The following is a 15,202-nucleotide window of genomic DNA, read 5'->3' on the forward strand; positions in this document are numbered from 1 at the left end:
GGGAAAAAGGGGCAGCTTCCTCCTATTGCGAACTTTACAATGATATGCGAATCGTGCGGGAACGTCGAGGTTGAGGGGTCGGTTTTCACAAAGCGCCGAGCTCATCATTCAGGGACGAAATTCCAGATGATTGGGATGAAATTGCCAATCAGCGTCCAAGACCGTCACCCTCGACCGGTGCGCTAGAATGATCATTCTCAAGGCCCTGGCAGCACCCTAACGTTAGCCATCCGCCCAAAGTGATCCCTGCAGCCATCAGTTTTAGTCCGCGTCTAATGGCGCAGGCGACATGACGGCATGGGTGATCAACACCACAATCCCAGGAACCATGCTGTCCACCACCATCTTTCCTCCATCTTTCCTCCATCTATCCTCCCAATTTAGACTCCTGGCTCTATCATCGATCCTAATGCCGACATTGATTTGCTGCTTGGCTTCAGGCTCCACTCAGGGTTCGCATCGTCGGGAAAGCCTTGAAACGATATCCTCGTCTCGCCAATCCCTGAGTTGGAAAAAATAGAAGCACGGGGTTCTTGGTCCTCATTTTAGGATCAATCTTCGCAACCATCATATCTCATGATACCGCGCCGCAATTGATTCATAAAGGACCTCCATCCTCGCCGTCCTTCGTTTCTTTCTTTTCCAGTCTCATCTTTGCTTCACTCAACAGCAGAGGTCCCTGACTCCCGCCAGCCTTCTCACTCTTCATATTGTTGTTCCAATTTCGGTTCTGTTTGCTTCAGTATCTTTCTTATAACTTTTCATACCTTCCCGTCGTTGTCTATCTCGTCGTCTTTGTGCTTCCCTTTCGACGTCTCCCCCCAAGGTTTTCGTCGAAAGTTTCAAGTCCCAAACACCATGTCGGCTGATAACGTTTCTTCCTCTTCTACTCCCAACGGCGCCGCCGTCGCTGGACCAAGCTGCCCTGGCAAGGTACCTATCGCTCCATTGGGTGAGCCTCCGGTTCATCACAATGAGAGACATATCAGGTCTTATCGCAGGTCTCTCGCAGGTAAAGCCCCTCTTGCTGGGAGGAGAAACGCAGCTCAAGAGAAGCGCGCTTTCATGCCTGTCCATCATCTGCATAGAACATAACTGACCATAACCTTAAGCAGGCTGCTTCACCTGCCGTCTTAGACGGAAGAAATGCGATGAAAGCCGGCCTTCATGCGGGATGTGCACCAAGCTGGGTATCAAATGCGAGTACAAAGCTCCAATTTGGTGGTCCACTGGCGAGCAGCGTCGCCGTCAAAAGGACCGCATCAAGGATAGAATCCGTCAGACCAAGGCCATGGAAAAGCACGGATCCTTGAAGGGTATGTGACGTTGGCGCACCTTGACTCCACCCCTGCACCCACTAAACATGCTTAGATTACATGACTCGAATCCGTGCACTCACTGAAAGATCTCCCAAGATGTCGGACAAGGAATCCAATCGTCCGATGATGGGGGAGGAGTACAATTGGAATGCTCCAATATCACCGCCTCCTTTCACTCCGTGTAATATCAACGTCACTTCTGAGACGTTGTTCAGTCCTGGATATCCGCCGTCTTTTCCGGCCAGCTCGCCGTCGAGCATGTCTTTCAGCCCTGTGAGCTCGTCTCAGGGTCCGATGTCGAGCCAGATACATTCGCAGCTGTCAACTCCGATGTCAACTCAGGCGCCATTCCCGGAGCCTGTTCCAATGGCGCCTCATATGCCCAACCAGATGTCCGCCAATATGCATGTCCCGATGCATGACAACCAGATGTCCGCCCAGATGCATAGTGACATGTCTATCCCGATGTATGACAACCAGATGTCTGCCCAGGTGCCTACCGAAATGCCTGTCCCAATGTATGACAACCAGATGTCCACCCAGATGCATGCCGATATGCCTGTCCCAATGTATGACAACCAGATGCCCGCCCAGGCGCATACCGACATGTCTGTCCCGATGTATGACACCCAGATGCCCGCCCAGGCGCATACCGACATGTCTGTCCCGATGTATGACACCCAGATGTCTGCCCAGGTGCCCACCGAAATGCCTGTTCAGATGCATGACACCCAGATGCCTGCCGAGATGCCCACTCAGGTGGCTACCGAGGTTGCTCCTGAGGCATCTGCCGATTTCTCTGCTCAAATGCCCACACAGGCATCTACAGAGATGAGCATTTCCCAGCTGACTAGCCCCACACCTGCCGAGATTGCAGCGCAGTTGCCGATTCAGCTGCAAACTCAGGTGCGGACTCAGATGCCGATTATCATGCCAGTCCAAGTTCCCACTCCTCGACTTCCCACCGATGGCTGGTTCGGAAACAGCATCCCCAACATCCCCAACATCCCTACCCTTCCCAGCACGAATCCGTACCATAACCGCAACAGCTTCGGCCAGCTCCAGCTCTATCCCGCGATAGATGCCCCCAGTTTTGGCCATTCCCACGGATCGTCTCCGGTGCCTCTCCATTCTATCATTGCGCTGGACGAGAAGGACCGTCCGTATCTCGACCACTTCATAGACAACCTTCTCGACCTGGGATTCCCGATAGTAAGACTCCATCATGCTGGACAGCGCCGACTCAACGAGACTTTCAAAATTATGCAGTACAACCGCTCCTTCCTACACTGCTGTCTCAGTGTGGCGGCCATCCATATGAAGACTAGTCAAGGACTCGATGACCAGATGGACCATGAAATCATGCAGCACCGGTACGAAGCGATCTCTCTGCTCTGTCAGGCTCTTGCTCGGGGACACAACCCGATTCAGGTCATTGATGCTACCCTCGGCATGATCTTCTTCCATTGCAAGATCAGCAACACTGACGACTATCTGCCCAATATCCCATGGCACGCTCACTTTGAGGGAGTAGCCACGTTGGTGAAGAGGCTGGAAAAGTCTCCGTCGCAGTTTAACATCTCCCTAATCACCTGGATCGATATCCTTGGGTCTACCATGAAGGGAACAACGCCTCACTTCGCCCACGCTTATCGCACCAAGCATTTGAGTGGCAAGCCGTCAGGACTGCGAGGGCTGATGGGCTGTGCTGACCGTGTGATGTACCTCATCTCAGAGGCTGCCTGTCTCGAATCTCTTCGGTTGGATGGTGAAATTAATGATGAGGACTTATGTGGGCATGTCGCTGCTCTGAAACGTCAGGTTGATTTTACTGAGCCAACTGACCAGTCCTTGCAACCCCCATACGGCCCCCATGGGGAGATCATGGCGGTGCCTTTGACGAAGAGCATCTCTGCCCTGTTCCGCATTGCGGTTCGCATCTATCTGCACAGCCTCCTGCCAGAGTTCGACCGCTTCGACTTTACCGTGACATACCTGGTCGCCTCGGTACCGGATATTCTGAACCATATCCCTGGCGGTTTCAACGGGTATGATCGATGCATTGTCTGGCCCCTCTTCATTGTGGGGGCTTACTCGACTCCTGCCTGCCTCTTTCGCCGTGTCCTCACCGATCGGATCAGTGCTATGGGGTACCTAGGAGACTTCGCCAGTTTTGGTCGGATGTATCGCGTGCTGAGAGAAATCTGGCGATTGGCTGAAGGTCCCCTCACCGAGCCCTCTGATGAGGAAGATTCTCCTGGCTCCCCGGAGTCCGTGGACAGCAATGCCACTATCCGACCACCAAACCGTCAGACTCAGGAGCCTGTGAGGGAGAACCTCCACTGGCGGGAGGTTATGAAGCGCAACAAATGGGATTTCCTTCTCCTGTAATTGACCTGGCGTGGAAGTTGTGCTGGTGTCAGGAAAAGTTCAGGAGACCTTGTGAAAGATGAAAGAGAGCAAAAAAGGGTGCTATCGAGATGGCGTGAGAAGGGAGGGGGCCTGTTGGGATGGAAAGGAAATTAATATTGGGGATGCAACAAGAGGGCAAGGGAGGGAAGGGGATAAGATACAGTACATGCTGGTCAGGTGAGGCACTAACCAACAACTTATTGCAACAAACGCAGGGCATTTTTCATCTCATCTTCAACAAGGGGACTTTTGATATACTTACAATAGTTGGCAATCTGTCTTTTTGTCATTTTGTTTTTCTGTTGTTTTCTCGTCTGTTTGTTTGCTTGTTTGCTTGTTTGCTTTTTTTGTTTGTCATGTTGGAGTTTGTTTGGCTTTGATTTTGTCTTCGATTCTATCTTCCGCTGATTTTATTCTGCTCTTGAGCTTCTTGTTTCGGTTTTGATTTTTTCTTGTGGTGTTTTGTTCTCCAGTTTAATGCTTTATTGATCTGAGCCAGTTTTGCTTTTCAGTTTCGGTCTGATTTCTGGAGTCTTGGGTGGAATTTGTTCATGTCTTTCTGATTTTCAGCTTCTGTTTCAACGTGTTCTTGATTTGGTTTGCTGCTTACTTTGATATCTTTGTTTGATTTTCTCCGTTATATCTCCTTCGTGCCCCATGCCCTGGCGAAGAGGTTTGTTGCTCTGATGTTGTTGTCGTGTCTTCCACCCTTGACGGGTCTGTTTCTGTCTCTGATTTTGACTCGATTTGCTGATTTTGAATCTGCTTTTGTGATTTGATTTGATTATATTGTTTTGATCTCTGCGCCAACATAACACGCTCCTTGATGGTGTTTAGTTTATGATGCGTTCTGCTTCTTTGTTGATTCTGGCAATCTTCCCTTCTTTCTATGAGCAGAGGCTCTCTGCTATCTGGTTTTTGATTTTCTTACCTTCTTATTCCCTCGTTCACTTATTTTCTTGAATATTTGGTGATTTTGGTTGGGTTTGAAGTCTGTTTGTTAGTTCGGTTATCGAATACCATTTGCAATGCTCGCGTTCAAATCAATCTCCAGCGCCATACGAACCTGTAGGACTTGGTATAGCATCATAACCATTAGTAAAGCCCATAACGGCTACAACAGCGGAAATCGCAAAGGTAAAAAAGAACAAAAAAAAGTGGGGGAACCGCCTCCTATACATACAGACAGACAGCGCGGTACAACAAAACCAACACACCCGATTGCAAATGAGTCAGGCTGGGAGAGAGCGCCAGGATGCAAAGATAATAATAACATGAGACAGTTCGAGTATCACCATCTGCTGTCCTATACTCCTTTCGATCCACTAGGAGCCCGATCCAAACATTTCTAGCGGGGCACTAGCGTTGACAGGCCTGGATTAGACGCCGATTTCATCCAATTAGCAAACGGTCTGCGCCAGTCTCTTCCTTCTAGGCACCTATTCTCGCCAACGCAGCGACTTACTCGCCGGGGTTATCCCTGGATGAAACACATGGCCCTTCTTTTTGTCGGTCAGGGATTTGCGCGCGCGCGCTCGAGCACCAACTTTGCTTACTACCTTAGTTAGTGCCTAGGTTGGAATAGAGAGAGAGGACCGTGTGTGAACGGACATTGGATGGGCGAACGAACGGACTTCTTTCTCGTTGGCAGCTCTACCCGCGGGGCTCTTGGAACTTTCTGATCAATGAGAAGGGCTCTTTAATCTGATTGTTGTTAGGTAGGTTGGATTTGATGGCCGCTAGTGCGGTCCTCGTATTGGACGTGTCGATTGTGGCGGTAACACGTGGAATCCTTCGGGATGGTTTGTATTACTCCATCTTCGACGATGAGGGGGCGGGAAATTGAAGTGGGATGGGCAAGAGTAGATCAGTCTTGAGTTGTACTACCTACACACGAGTATATTACGTACCTGCTTGTGGTGATGTTGGTTGGTTGGTTTATTGGTTGGCGAAGGAGACAAAGAACAGAAGTACCATTCGGGAAGGGAATGATAGGTAAAATGGCTAGTTTCTTTGCGATCAGAAGTGCGTGGATGATTGAGCCTCATTCAAATAGCTAGCCTCATTGCTATAGGTAGATTCATGGTCGTAAACCCCCAACTCCGTCCAGTCCAACAAAGTCCGAGCACCAACTAGTACCCAACGGCAATGCATGAATTCCGTCAAGTAGCCTGACCGACGTGATAACCAAAGATAAAAAACAATCAAAAGCACAACGGGAAACAAGTAAAAAACAGGAAGACCATAAAGCAATCCCAAATAAATCCGTGTCGAACGTCAATCAATCAGACTCGTCTAATCGTCGCTGTTTCTTCTCCGCTTGCCTTGCGGGGGAGGCTCGAGCTGAGGGGCCCGTTTGTACGTGATCGTCGTAGTCACCACGTGTCGGACACTGAAGTATCCTGCATGATCACTGACGGGCGAGTCAAAGCGATGCATCCGCATCTCAGACGGTGTATAAGGTGATCGGAGCGGGTGCGCGCTGTGCGGGGAGTCTGACGCCGGAGTGTAGGCATACGGCGGAGGCAGCCGCATGCGACGAACATGATCAGGAGTCCTGTTCGACACCGATACGTGCGGGTGAGCGGCTGCAGGAGGGAGATTCCGGGGTAAATGGCTTCCGGGGAAGGTCGTAGCCGTAGAGCTAGACGGGGTGGAGGTGGGTGATGAACGAGGCTTATCCAGCATGTACTTGGAGAAGTTGGCCCGGGAGGTATCTGGGCTGCCGAAGATGGGACTGAAGGTGTTCAGGAACTCCGTGTAGGCCGGTGGAGGGGTCATGGAGAACTCGACATCTTCGTCTTCCTTCTTGCATCCCTCGTTGGGGTCGAGGTTGGTGGTGTAGGTGCGTTCTCGAAGCTCGGAAGGGAATGTCATGGTCTTGGGAGTAGTCAATGGGTGGAGGGATGGTCTTTTGGGAACCATGGTGAGGAGTAATTAGGATTATATATCCAAGAAATCCAGCAAGGTTGGTTTAAAAATAGATAGGATAAAAAGAGAGTCGATCTCAGGGCTGGAAGATGCCTTCAGCTTGGGGTCCAGCTCGGGAGATATGCAGCAACGAGGGAGGATGTGGTGGCTAATTTATCTAGCCAAGTGGTACCGAACAACGGGCCGGATCCTTGGGACAAGGGGAGTCTGGGAAGCAATGCAAGTCAGCCCTGAAGTCCCGACGGTGGTGGTAGTGGTATGTGGTGTCCTTCGATGTAGAGGTGTATACGGACCGGGTATCGTATGGTAACAGTACAGTGAATACGGTAATAATACTGGCCGACTCTGGGTTAGCTCGTTCAGCTCGTCCAAAATAGCAACGTCCGATCCACTCACCAGTAAGTGCCGTGATAGAGATATCACTGTCACTAGGATTAAATTTTTGCCTTTGGAGGGGTCCGCTCAATGCGTGGGTGTTCTCAGCTCGAGCTGAGTCAAATGATGGTGATGCGGATGTTCGCTTCCGAAGTCAATCCGCGGCAAGTCAAGTCGCGGTAAATCAGTCCAGCTGATGCCTCAGGTCTATGAAGAACGACAGAAAAGAAGTGGAGATGAGCTAGAAACAGAGTCTATGAGGAAGAATGAAGAACGATTGTGAGATGAAAGATCGTTTTCTCCTGGCTTTGACCGCAATATATATGTTGGCTTTGCCAGCCTTTTCCTTTCATCAGCACGACAACACAACATTGCAATTGTTGTCGCGCGCCATCTGAAGCAAGTCTCAAATGGTTCAAACCCCCTTTTTTTCCTGCAAAGACTGCCTGAGGTCTGCGGTTTCTTCGACAATTCGACGCTTTCCTTATGCGTGGTTCGTCGGAGAGCAAAGCGCGCGGCTCTACAGCTAACCACGGACTCCCCGTGTCAAGTCTGAGCCGTGGGAGGCGATGCCAAACACGTTCCTGCAGCACCAAGCACCTAGAAGGTTTAGTTTGAAGAAGATTTGCCAGGATCCCCCGTTACAGGTGACGCCAGAAGGGTCCGTTAATGTCCAATCGGGCGGCATATACCCAGTTTGTCGAGGGGACGAGGTTTCAGCTATAGGGTTCTCTATGCATTACCGCGAGGGTTAGGCGCTTTGCGGGGAGGCGACCCTGGTGTTCTGACGCGCGGTTGGAATGGAAGATCTGGTATCCGCCGTGGTCATCTCACGTCGTGGGAATTGGTGTCCAACATTTGTCCAACTCGGGCGCATAAGGGGAGCGTTCAGGCTGACGGAATCCAAACGGACCATTTACAACCAGTCGTGTCTAATAGACCCAATTTGCCAGGAGCATTCCATACAATTGCCACCCTTCTTAGTTCCGTGTTGGTGATAAGCCACCTCCGTCTAGGATGTACGTTAAGCGCCGGGTCTATCAAGCCAGCAGTTGCGACTTGGCGCCCGTTACTGCGGACCATGGCGGTAGTTGACTACCGGTGTGTCCAGGAGAGAACACAGACTCCAGAAGATGCTTTCCAGCCAATGATCCCCGTCCGTACTCACATAATCGTACATCTAATTCACTACCGAGTATCTACTATCTACTCCGTAGACCACTACGGAACACCCCGCCTTCCCGCCACCCCGTGCTACAATCACCACCTGTCAAAAGAACACAACGAAAAGTTGACTCGCATGAGTTCGACATGCATCAATAATCAACCCCAGCGCTTCGAGCACAGTCAAAGAATGAGTCCAAACCACCTCCTCAATCTATAAACAGAAACATCCTCTATACGGCGGCGGCCTCCAGCAACTCAGGAAGAGGGTAGAGCCGCCGAAGCGGGTGATCTCAATGAACCACCAATGATGGGAAATGATTCATCCATGTAGAAAGTGACGAGATTTTAGTTTCAACAGGCATTCGATCACCAAACACTCATCTAGCCAATGGATGTGGTTTTTTGGTGGTCGGGGGCACGTAGGAGGACCGGGGTCGGTCTAATTATAGCTCACCGCGGTTGCAGATCTCGTCTATTTTTGGACCATCAACCTCACCTCTTCTTTTGCTGGGGAAGATGGTCAATTCCAATCTATATATTCCGGACCGTTTGGGAGCAATTAGCCCTTGAATAATTTAATCGTATTGGAAAGGCTTCGCGAATAGACACGGCATCATCAATCGAACCGATCCCCCCCTTAACCCATGGTACTGAACGGCCAGATACCCCAAGCAACCAGTCCAACATCATGATGACCATGGAACGACATGCGATCGCGGCACCCACTAGATGCATTGGAAGCGTCACGCAGGTCCAGTTTAAAAGAATACCTCTTACTGGCTGGATCGAAATTGCTTCTGCATGTTCAGGGTCCATAGATAGACCGTGGTGGTCGTCCACGGAAACGGACCTAAAGCGGAAATGACCGTAGGCCCAAACACCACTGATATCCTCTCAAGTTTCTACTTTCTATTCTTATCATGAACGCTCCTGCATTAGTAGGCAGATGGCGCCAGCTTCTTGGTGCCTTCGTGGACCTTTCATTGGATTGTTGCGCGGAGGAACTGGGACGCAATCTCTCTCTTCCCTCCATCGTCATACCTCCGTGTGTCCCTGGCCGCCCTTTCTCGTCCACATACTATCCTCCACCATGTTAATTTTAGAATCCCCGCCCATCTCTGCTCCCCTCCTCAGCGCTTCCCCTCCTTGTAATTGTCCTCGCCATTCATAGATCCCTATCTTAACTGTCAGAAACATCCAATCATCCCCTTCCATCCCCTCCTGGTACATGTTCTGTACAGTACCGTATTATACCGTCACGCCTTTACCCAGCGATCTCCTGCCTCCCACAGTAGTCTATACTCTTTCTCCACGATCCCTTCGCTTCCCTGGCCTGGTTTCTAAAATAAGACCTCAGGTGTGATCTAATCTATCTTCACATGGGCGCTTGGAGTCACCGTGGTTCCTTGTATGCCTGGTGTGACTACGTACTCCTAGCTCGTGTCCCCTCACCTAGGTATGCTCCGCGCCTACTGTCTATACCCAATCTATACTCATTCAATCAGCGCCGGTGCCGTCTTGATTCCCCTATACACCGGTGATATCATGCATTGGCTTTCAAGCCTTCATTCGGTAGTGTGTCTCATAGCAGTAGGCGCTGTCGATCGTAGTCACTTCACATGGACCATTGTCTGGCTACTTACCCACCTCCTGGTATCTACCATGAGCCCGCGGGGCTGCTATCGACCTTCCACTCTTGACCAAATCCATATCCTCAAGTCTTCACTTCTTTCGTTCACCTCATCGTCTCCTTTGCGTCACTCAAATGCGTCCAATCTGCCTTATTAGCATGTTGATAACGCGCGGGTATCTCATGCTGACTTGCTCCTATAATGCGTACCTAGTCAGAGGAAGAGACTCGAGTTGAATTAACTTTGACAACACGGGGAATTTATTAATCTCCTTGGAAATTCGCTCGATATATGGTAAGGAAAACTGTGTATGCCGGTAAGAAACAAAAAAAGTCCACATCATTCAGGTTCATTCATTGAACGAAAGAGATCTAAACATGCACGACAAGGTCGCCAAGCGTGGGCAGGATAGCAGCAATCAGCACCGAGGGCTGGGGTGGGTGTTGATGGTGATTACGAAGAGATAAGAAGAGTGGGGTGAAAGACGGTAGACAGGGTGTAGCTTGAGGGACTACTTGTAAATCAGATGTATGAGGGAGGATGAAGGATATACTCGGACTTCTACGGTGAGGTATAAGGCGATGCTTGAGATTTACGAGTACGAAAGGGGAAAGGACGTCAATCTACTGAGCAACACCGAGTCAATGAAGTAACATGCCTTCCTGCACATGGAGCAGATCAAAAATAATGCAATAGATGAGATATGCAAATTTGCTAGTAGAGAGACGGATATATATCGAGAATAAAATGAGGCCAAAAGAAACCATCGTGACTATATCCATCTCAACACAACCAAGCCGAAAACCAAAAATTCAACATAAGTCATACATAAAAATCCAACCAAAACCTTTAGCCCACAACCCAAGAGATTAATAGGAAAAAACCCTGATATATACACGTCCCATGGAATATCTGGGCTAGAGAGAGATAAAAAAAAAAATGTATAGGGAAAAAAAGATAAAATAAAAATAAAAAACCAAACCCGTGGTATCATGCTGCACAGTCATGGTGAAACAAAGTGGTATCATCGAAACAGAAAAGAAAAGGCTTAGCCACTGAACCGGTGACACGATGGAAGAAATGAATCAAAAGGAAGGGAAGAGAAGAAAGTAAATAAAAACAAAGGAACGGAGAATAGAAGAAAGGTCATGAGTGCGTCTATTCTTCAGTCAATGCATCATCACCCGCCTCACGCCATTCTTTGGACCGCTCGGTGAGCCGACGAACGCCGGCCACCCGCTGCGCCCAGTGGGCTTCGGACGGGGAGCGGAAGGTATATGCTCGCTGCGAGGAAATGACTCCAATGCCCTGCAGCACGGCCTTGCGGGAGTCCCGCGAGAATACGGCAGGGTGGTTGATCCATTCCAGGGCAGATGCCAGGTCCGCATCCAGGGCCATGATGGTTTGAGAGTCGACGGCAGCTCCGGGGGAGATGGTCGGTGTCTCCGAAGGCGCGGAGGAGTGACTGTCACCGAAGTTCGAGGACTTGGGCGAGCTCGAAGTGGGGGTTTCTCCCCGGCTACCAGCCTCGCTACTACCAGAGGGTTTCGCAGCACCGGGCGGCAGCGGGGGAAGGCCTCCCTTACCTAAGCCCTTGAGGATACTGCGTGTCTCCATCAAGAGGTGTTGGGCCCGGTCACCTTGTCCGCGTGAGACCAGAGTCAGCGCCCGAGTCAGCATATCCGACGTGAGAAGCTCCATGCGTCGCTGGACGATCGAGGGATGAGGAGGAATGGGTGGCGTCGACGGTCGACCGGAGCTCTTGGACCGCGGGTTCGATGGCAACATGGTAATCGCCAGAAGCGACGGCCGAGGAGAATGGGTCAAATGGCCATCACGCAGGAGGTCGCCGTAAGTAAGGTCGGCCTGGATGAGCGGGACTTCTTCCACGCTGAGCACACGTTGCTCATCCCCGTCCGACCCTCCACCAAGGGCTTCCAATCCCGACACCAGACTCTCCCAGGGATCCTGAGGCATGTTTTCCTGGGTGGAATTGTCGGGTTGGATGACAAGCTGAACTAGAACATCACGCTTATCTCCGAATCGCAGGTCTCCCAGGGCCGCCTCGGCATCGCGCCCGGTGGCTCGCTTAGTAGTATGAAGAGCTCCACTGATCTTGACAAACTTGGCTGGAGAACCTTCGGGCAGGCGAAGCTTCAGCTTGACATTCTGGTGAGCCGTGGTCTGCAGAGATCCCAAGCAGCCGGCCACACATTCCCGAAGCATCATCCAATCCTTCACGTAGAGGTAGGATCCCTTGGTTCGCGTCGACAGTTCGATCATGGTATCCGGCTTGTGCGTTAATCCGAGGCCGAAGGAATGAATGCTAACTCTGCAGAAAACAGTCAGTTATGGAACAATTTGTACGAGCTCGAATAGAAAAGGGAAACGAACTTAGCAGCTTCAGCTCGGGATACAACGAAGTCCACACTTTCCGGGTCCGACGTGGAGGAATCGCTGATCAAAAGGATGGTAGAAAGGGGGTTGGAGGATTTGCGTTGCATCAACAGGTCCATCGCGACATTGGCACCTTCCACCACGTCCGCGCGGAGACTCTTCTGTCCAACCGGACGGATGGAGTTCAAGATCTTGTTCCATCCACCCCAGGACTTGGTGGTCATGCCCACCAGAGGGACTCCACCGCCGCTCGAGCCAAATGTTACCAGTCCCATGCGGTCGCGCGGGCCGAGACTCTGCACGAGGAACTTGAGTGCATCGCGCAGGAGGGTGATCTTCAACCCTTGCATAGACGACGACACCGGGATCACCACCACGATGTCAAGCGGAATATGCAAGGAAGCGGATGGGCCCTCTCCACCCGCATTCGTATAATCGGTGATGGCGGTATTATTGGACCGTGCAGCTCCGTACGAGGAGTTCAGCGATGCTTGCCGTTTGATCTGGCTCGCCCTATACTCGTCCTCCTCTGTTCCGGAGTTATCGAGATCGTAGTCGGGGTTTCGGGGAGGGTGTTCGGTTTGATTAAGGTCAAGGAGTGCGCGGCGCCAAAGCTCCAGCTGATCCCGGTTCTGGAATTGGAGGTAGAAGGAAGGCAGTTCGCTGACAGACAAATTCAAGGTAAGAATGGGCTCTTCCGTAGAGGCCTCCATGTTCTTCAGGTGCTTCTTGATGAGAATAGATCCCTTGAGCGTACACCGGGTGCGCGGCTTAGAGTTTTGTTCATCATTTTGGTGATGACGGCTACTGATCTTCTTTTCCTTGATGCAAATAAGCATCTCCGCAAACAAGTAGCACTCCAATTCCTGCCACGATTCCCGGTCTTTACCGACCCGCATCTGGCCATGCATACGTAGCTTTCCAAACCTAATCACGCGTGTTAGCGAGTTTTCCTTCCATGCACAGAGTGAAATGAGAGGGCTTACCGTTGAAACTCGAGGCCATGCCAGTTATCGACTCGGTTCCGCAACTGCTCGGCGATCTCGTCCAAATTCTCTTGGGGTTCGTAAGGAACTGGCTGGGGCGAGGGGGCGGTAGGAAAGCGCATGGTACCGTAGGGTTCATCCTGGGGTGGCGAGGGGGCGGTCGAGAGGCGCAGATCCTCCGAATTGGGATGCCAGCCCTCGGGGACTTCGACGGTGATCAAACAGGTCAACGACTGCTGCTGACGAGACCGGTTGAGGGTGGGAAATTCGCTACGGATAGTCACTGTCGGGGCGGGGATCGGGTTCTTCATAGCCCCGGCGCGCGGGCTCAAATCCGACTCCATGGCCTGGAGGTCGTAGTCATGTCGTCGTCCATTTACAGCATGCTGGTGATCGTTGTACTCGCCCGACGATCCCGCTGCGCTCCCGTTCCGCGAATGTTGCTGACGGGAACCGGTGGTGAGGCGCTCGATCCGTTCCCGTTCTCGATGGCTGCCGTTGTCTCGGCTGTCGCGACGAACGTACATGTCTCGACTATCACGATTGAATGATTGACTCCCGGCAAACGACTGGCTCCCGGCGTAGCTCCCGGCGTTGCTGGGTTGGCGCATCGGGTGGGGACTCGGCTCCCACGGCGTGGGGGTAGTGATACCGCTGCGCTGGGTGGCTGCATCACTCGTCACGGAACGGACAATGTTGCTAAGTTTTTCTGTTGCATGGAGGTCAGTCTTCCACATCGGCCAGTTGCCAGAATTTGGGAGAGGGATTTATCCATGGGAACCCTACCGATGTCTAAAACGTTTCCGCCACGGCTCGTGTCGAGCCCTAACGGCGCATCGCAAGTCGGACAATATTGACCCTCAAACTCCCGGATAAACTCGTAAAAGCAAGCCTCGTGGGAAACGTGAGTGCAAGAAAACTGCAGCACACGCTCTCCACGCAGCGTATGTTCCAACGGCTCCTCGCAGACAGCGCATTCACTGCCGACAAACGTCCGGTCTCTTCGGGACCGCGAGCGATCCACGTCCATCAAACCCGCCATTGGTCTACCGGACCGCGAGTTAAAGGAGGCTCGGGACGAGGTGGAAAAAGAGTGCGAAGTGGATTGCCAGGCAGAGCCCGGACGATCGGGATAGGTGGAAGTAGTGACGTTGGATGGAGCACGAGACAGCGAGTTATGGGTGTGGCCAGAAAGGCGGCTCTCCGGACGGTCTGAACGAGAGAATGAGCGTAATGGCCGGAATGGCGAACGAGCGGGGGATTCCGGACGGGCTGAGTCTGCAGGTCGCGACGTAATCGTCCAGGTCAGTGATGGAGGGGACAGACGACCGGAATGCAAGGAGACACCAATAAGAGGGACGGCACGAGGGCGATAGTGTGGTGGTATTGCATAACAAGAGTGCAGGGATGCTCGTGTTTGTTTCCTTGCTCTCAGTCCCCGTGGCGCATACAGTAGTTGGGGGGGTAGGCACCGGAGGAGCAGGGATATAAGGGCGAGGGGACGGAAAGAAAGACGGGAGAAGTAGGGAAAGGAGGAAAAGTCAAACGAGATCAAAGAGCGCAGGCTTGTGATCAGACAGATAGTTGAAGAACTAGAAGAACTAGAAGAACTAGAAGAAAAAAGAAAGTTCCGACGAAACAAAGAGAACAATGATAAGAATGGGGGAGGGAAGAAGACGAAGAGACTCAGAAGGGAATAGGCTGCAGAAACGGAGAGAAAAAGGTTGGAGAACCAACTCCAAAAGGGAAAGGAATGGATTCCAAATCAAATGAAATCACACCAAGAAATTGGAATAAGAATTTAAATAAAAAATAAATTCCGAAATAGAAATCAAAATCCAGAGCCGTCTCCAACGAAGGGGGGGGGGAGGGGGGAAAATAGTGAAAGCAAAAGAAGTAGAAAGCAAAGGCTAGTTCACGACGCTATACTTACGGAGCGGAGACTTCTTTTTAGAGCGGCCAAAGAAACCACGCTCGGACAGAG

At 51.4% G+C, this 15,202-nt stretch overlaps 3 protein-coding genes across 3 annotated transcripts; 1 reads left to right on the top strand and 2 right to left on the bottom strand.

The window, feature by feature from the left end:
* Positions 1-858: 858 nt before the first annotated feature.
* On the top strand, positions 859-3,710 carry KD926_010036 (uncharacterized protein; the record flags this gene model as incomplete). Its single annotated transcript, XM_053102542.1, has 3 exons — positions 859-1,012; positions 1,116-1,316; positions 1,372-3,710. The coding sequence occupies 3 exons, from the start codon at positions 859-861 to the stop codon at positions 3,708-3,710; spliced, it is 2,694 nt and encodes an 897-aa protein (XP_052954032.1).
* Positions 3,711-6,026: 2,316 nt separating this feature from the next.
* KD926_010037 (uncharacterized protein) lies at positions 6,027-6,656 on the bottom strand (the record flags this gene model as incomplete). Its single annotated transcript, XM_053102543.1, has 1 exon — positions 6,027-6,656. The coding sequence occupies one exon, from the start codon at positions 6,654-6,656 to the stop codon at positions 6,027-6,029; it is 630 nt and encodes a 209-aa protein (XP_052954033.1).
* A 4,337-nt stretch (positions 6,657-10,993) lies between these two features.
* Positions 10,994-14,260, bottom strand: KD926_010038 (vWFA and PH domain-containing RING finger protein; the record flags this gene model as incomplete). The annotated part of the gene is made up of 4 exons (XM_053102544.1): positions 10,994-12,167; positions 12,230-13,159; positions 13,219-13,927; positions 14,005-14,260. The coding sequence occupies 4 exons, from the start codon at positions 14,258-14,260 to the stop codon at positions 10,994-10,996; spliced, it is 3,069 nt and encodes a 1,022-aa protein (XP_052954034.1).
* Between the last annotated feature and the right edge of the window lie 942 nt (positions 14,261-15,202).

The sequence above is a fragment of the Aspergillus affinis genome (genome assembly GCF_023601865.1).
Source record: "Aspergillus affinis strain CMG 70 chromosome Unknown NODE_75_length_177070_cov_86_291390, whole genome shotgun sequence".
Lineage (NCBI taxonomy): Eukaryota > Fungi > Ascomycota > Eurotiomycetes > Eurotiales > Aspergillaceae > Aspergillus > Aspergillus affinis.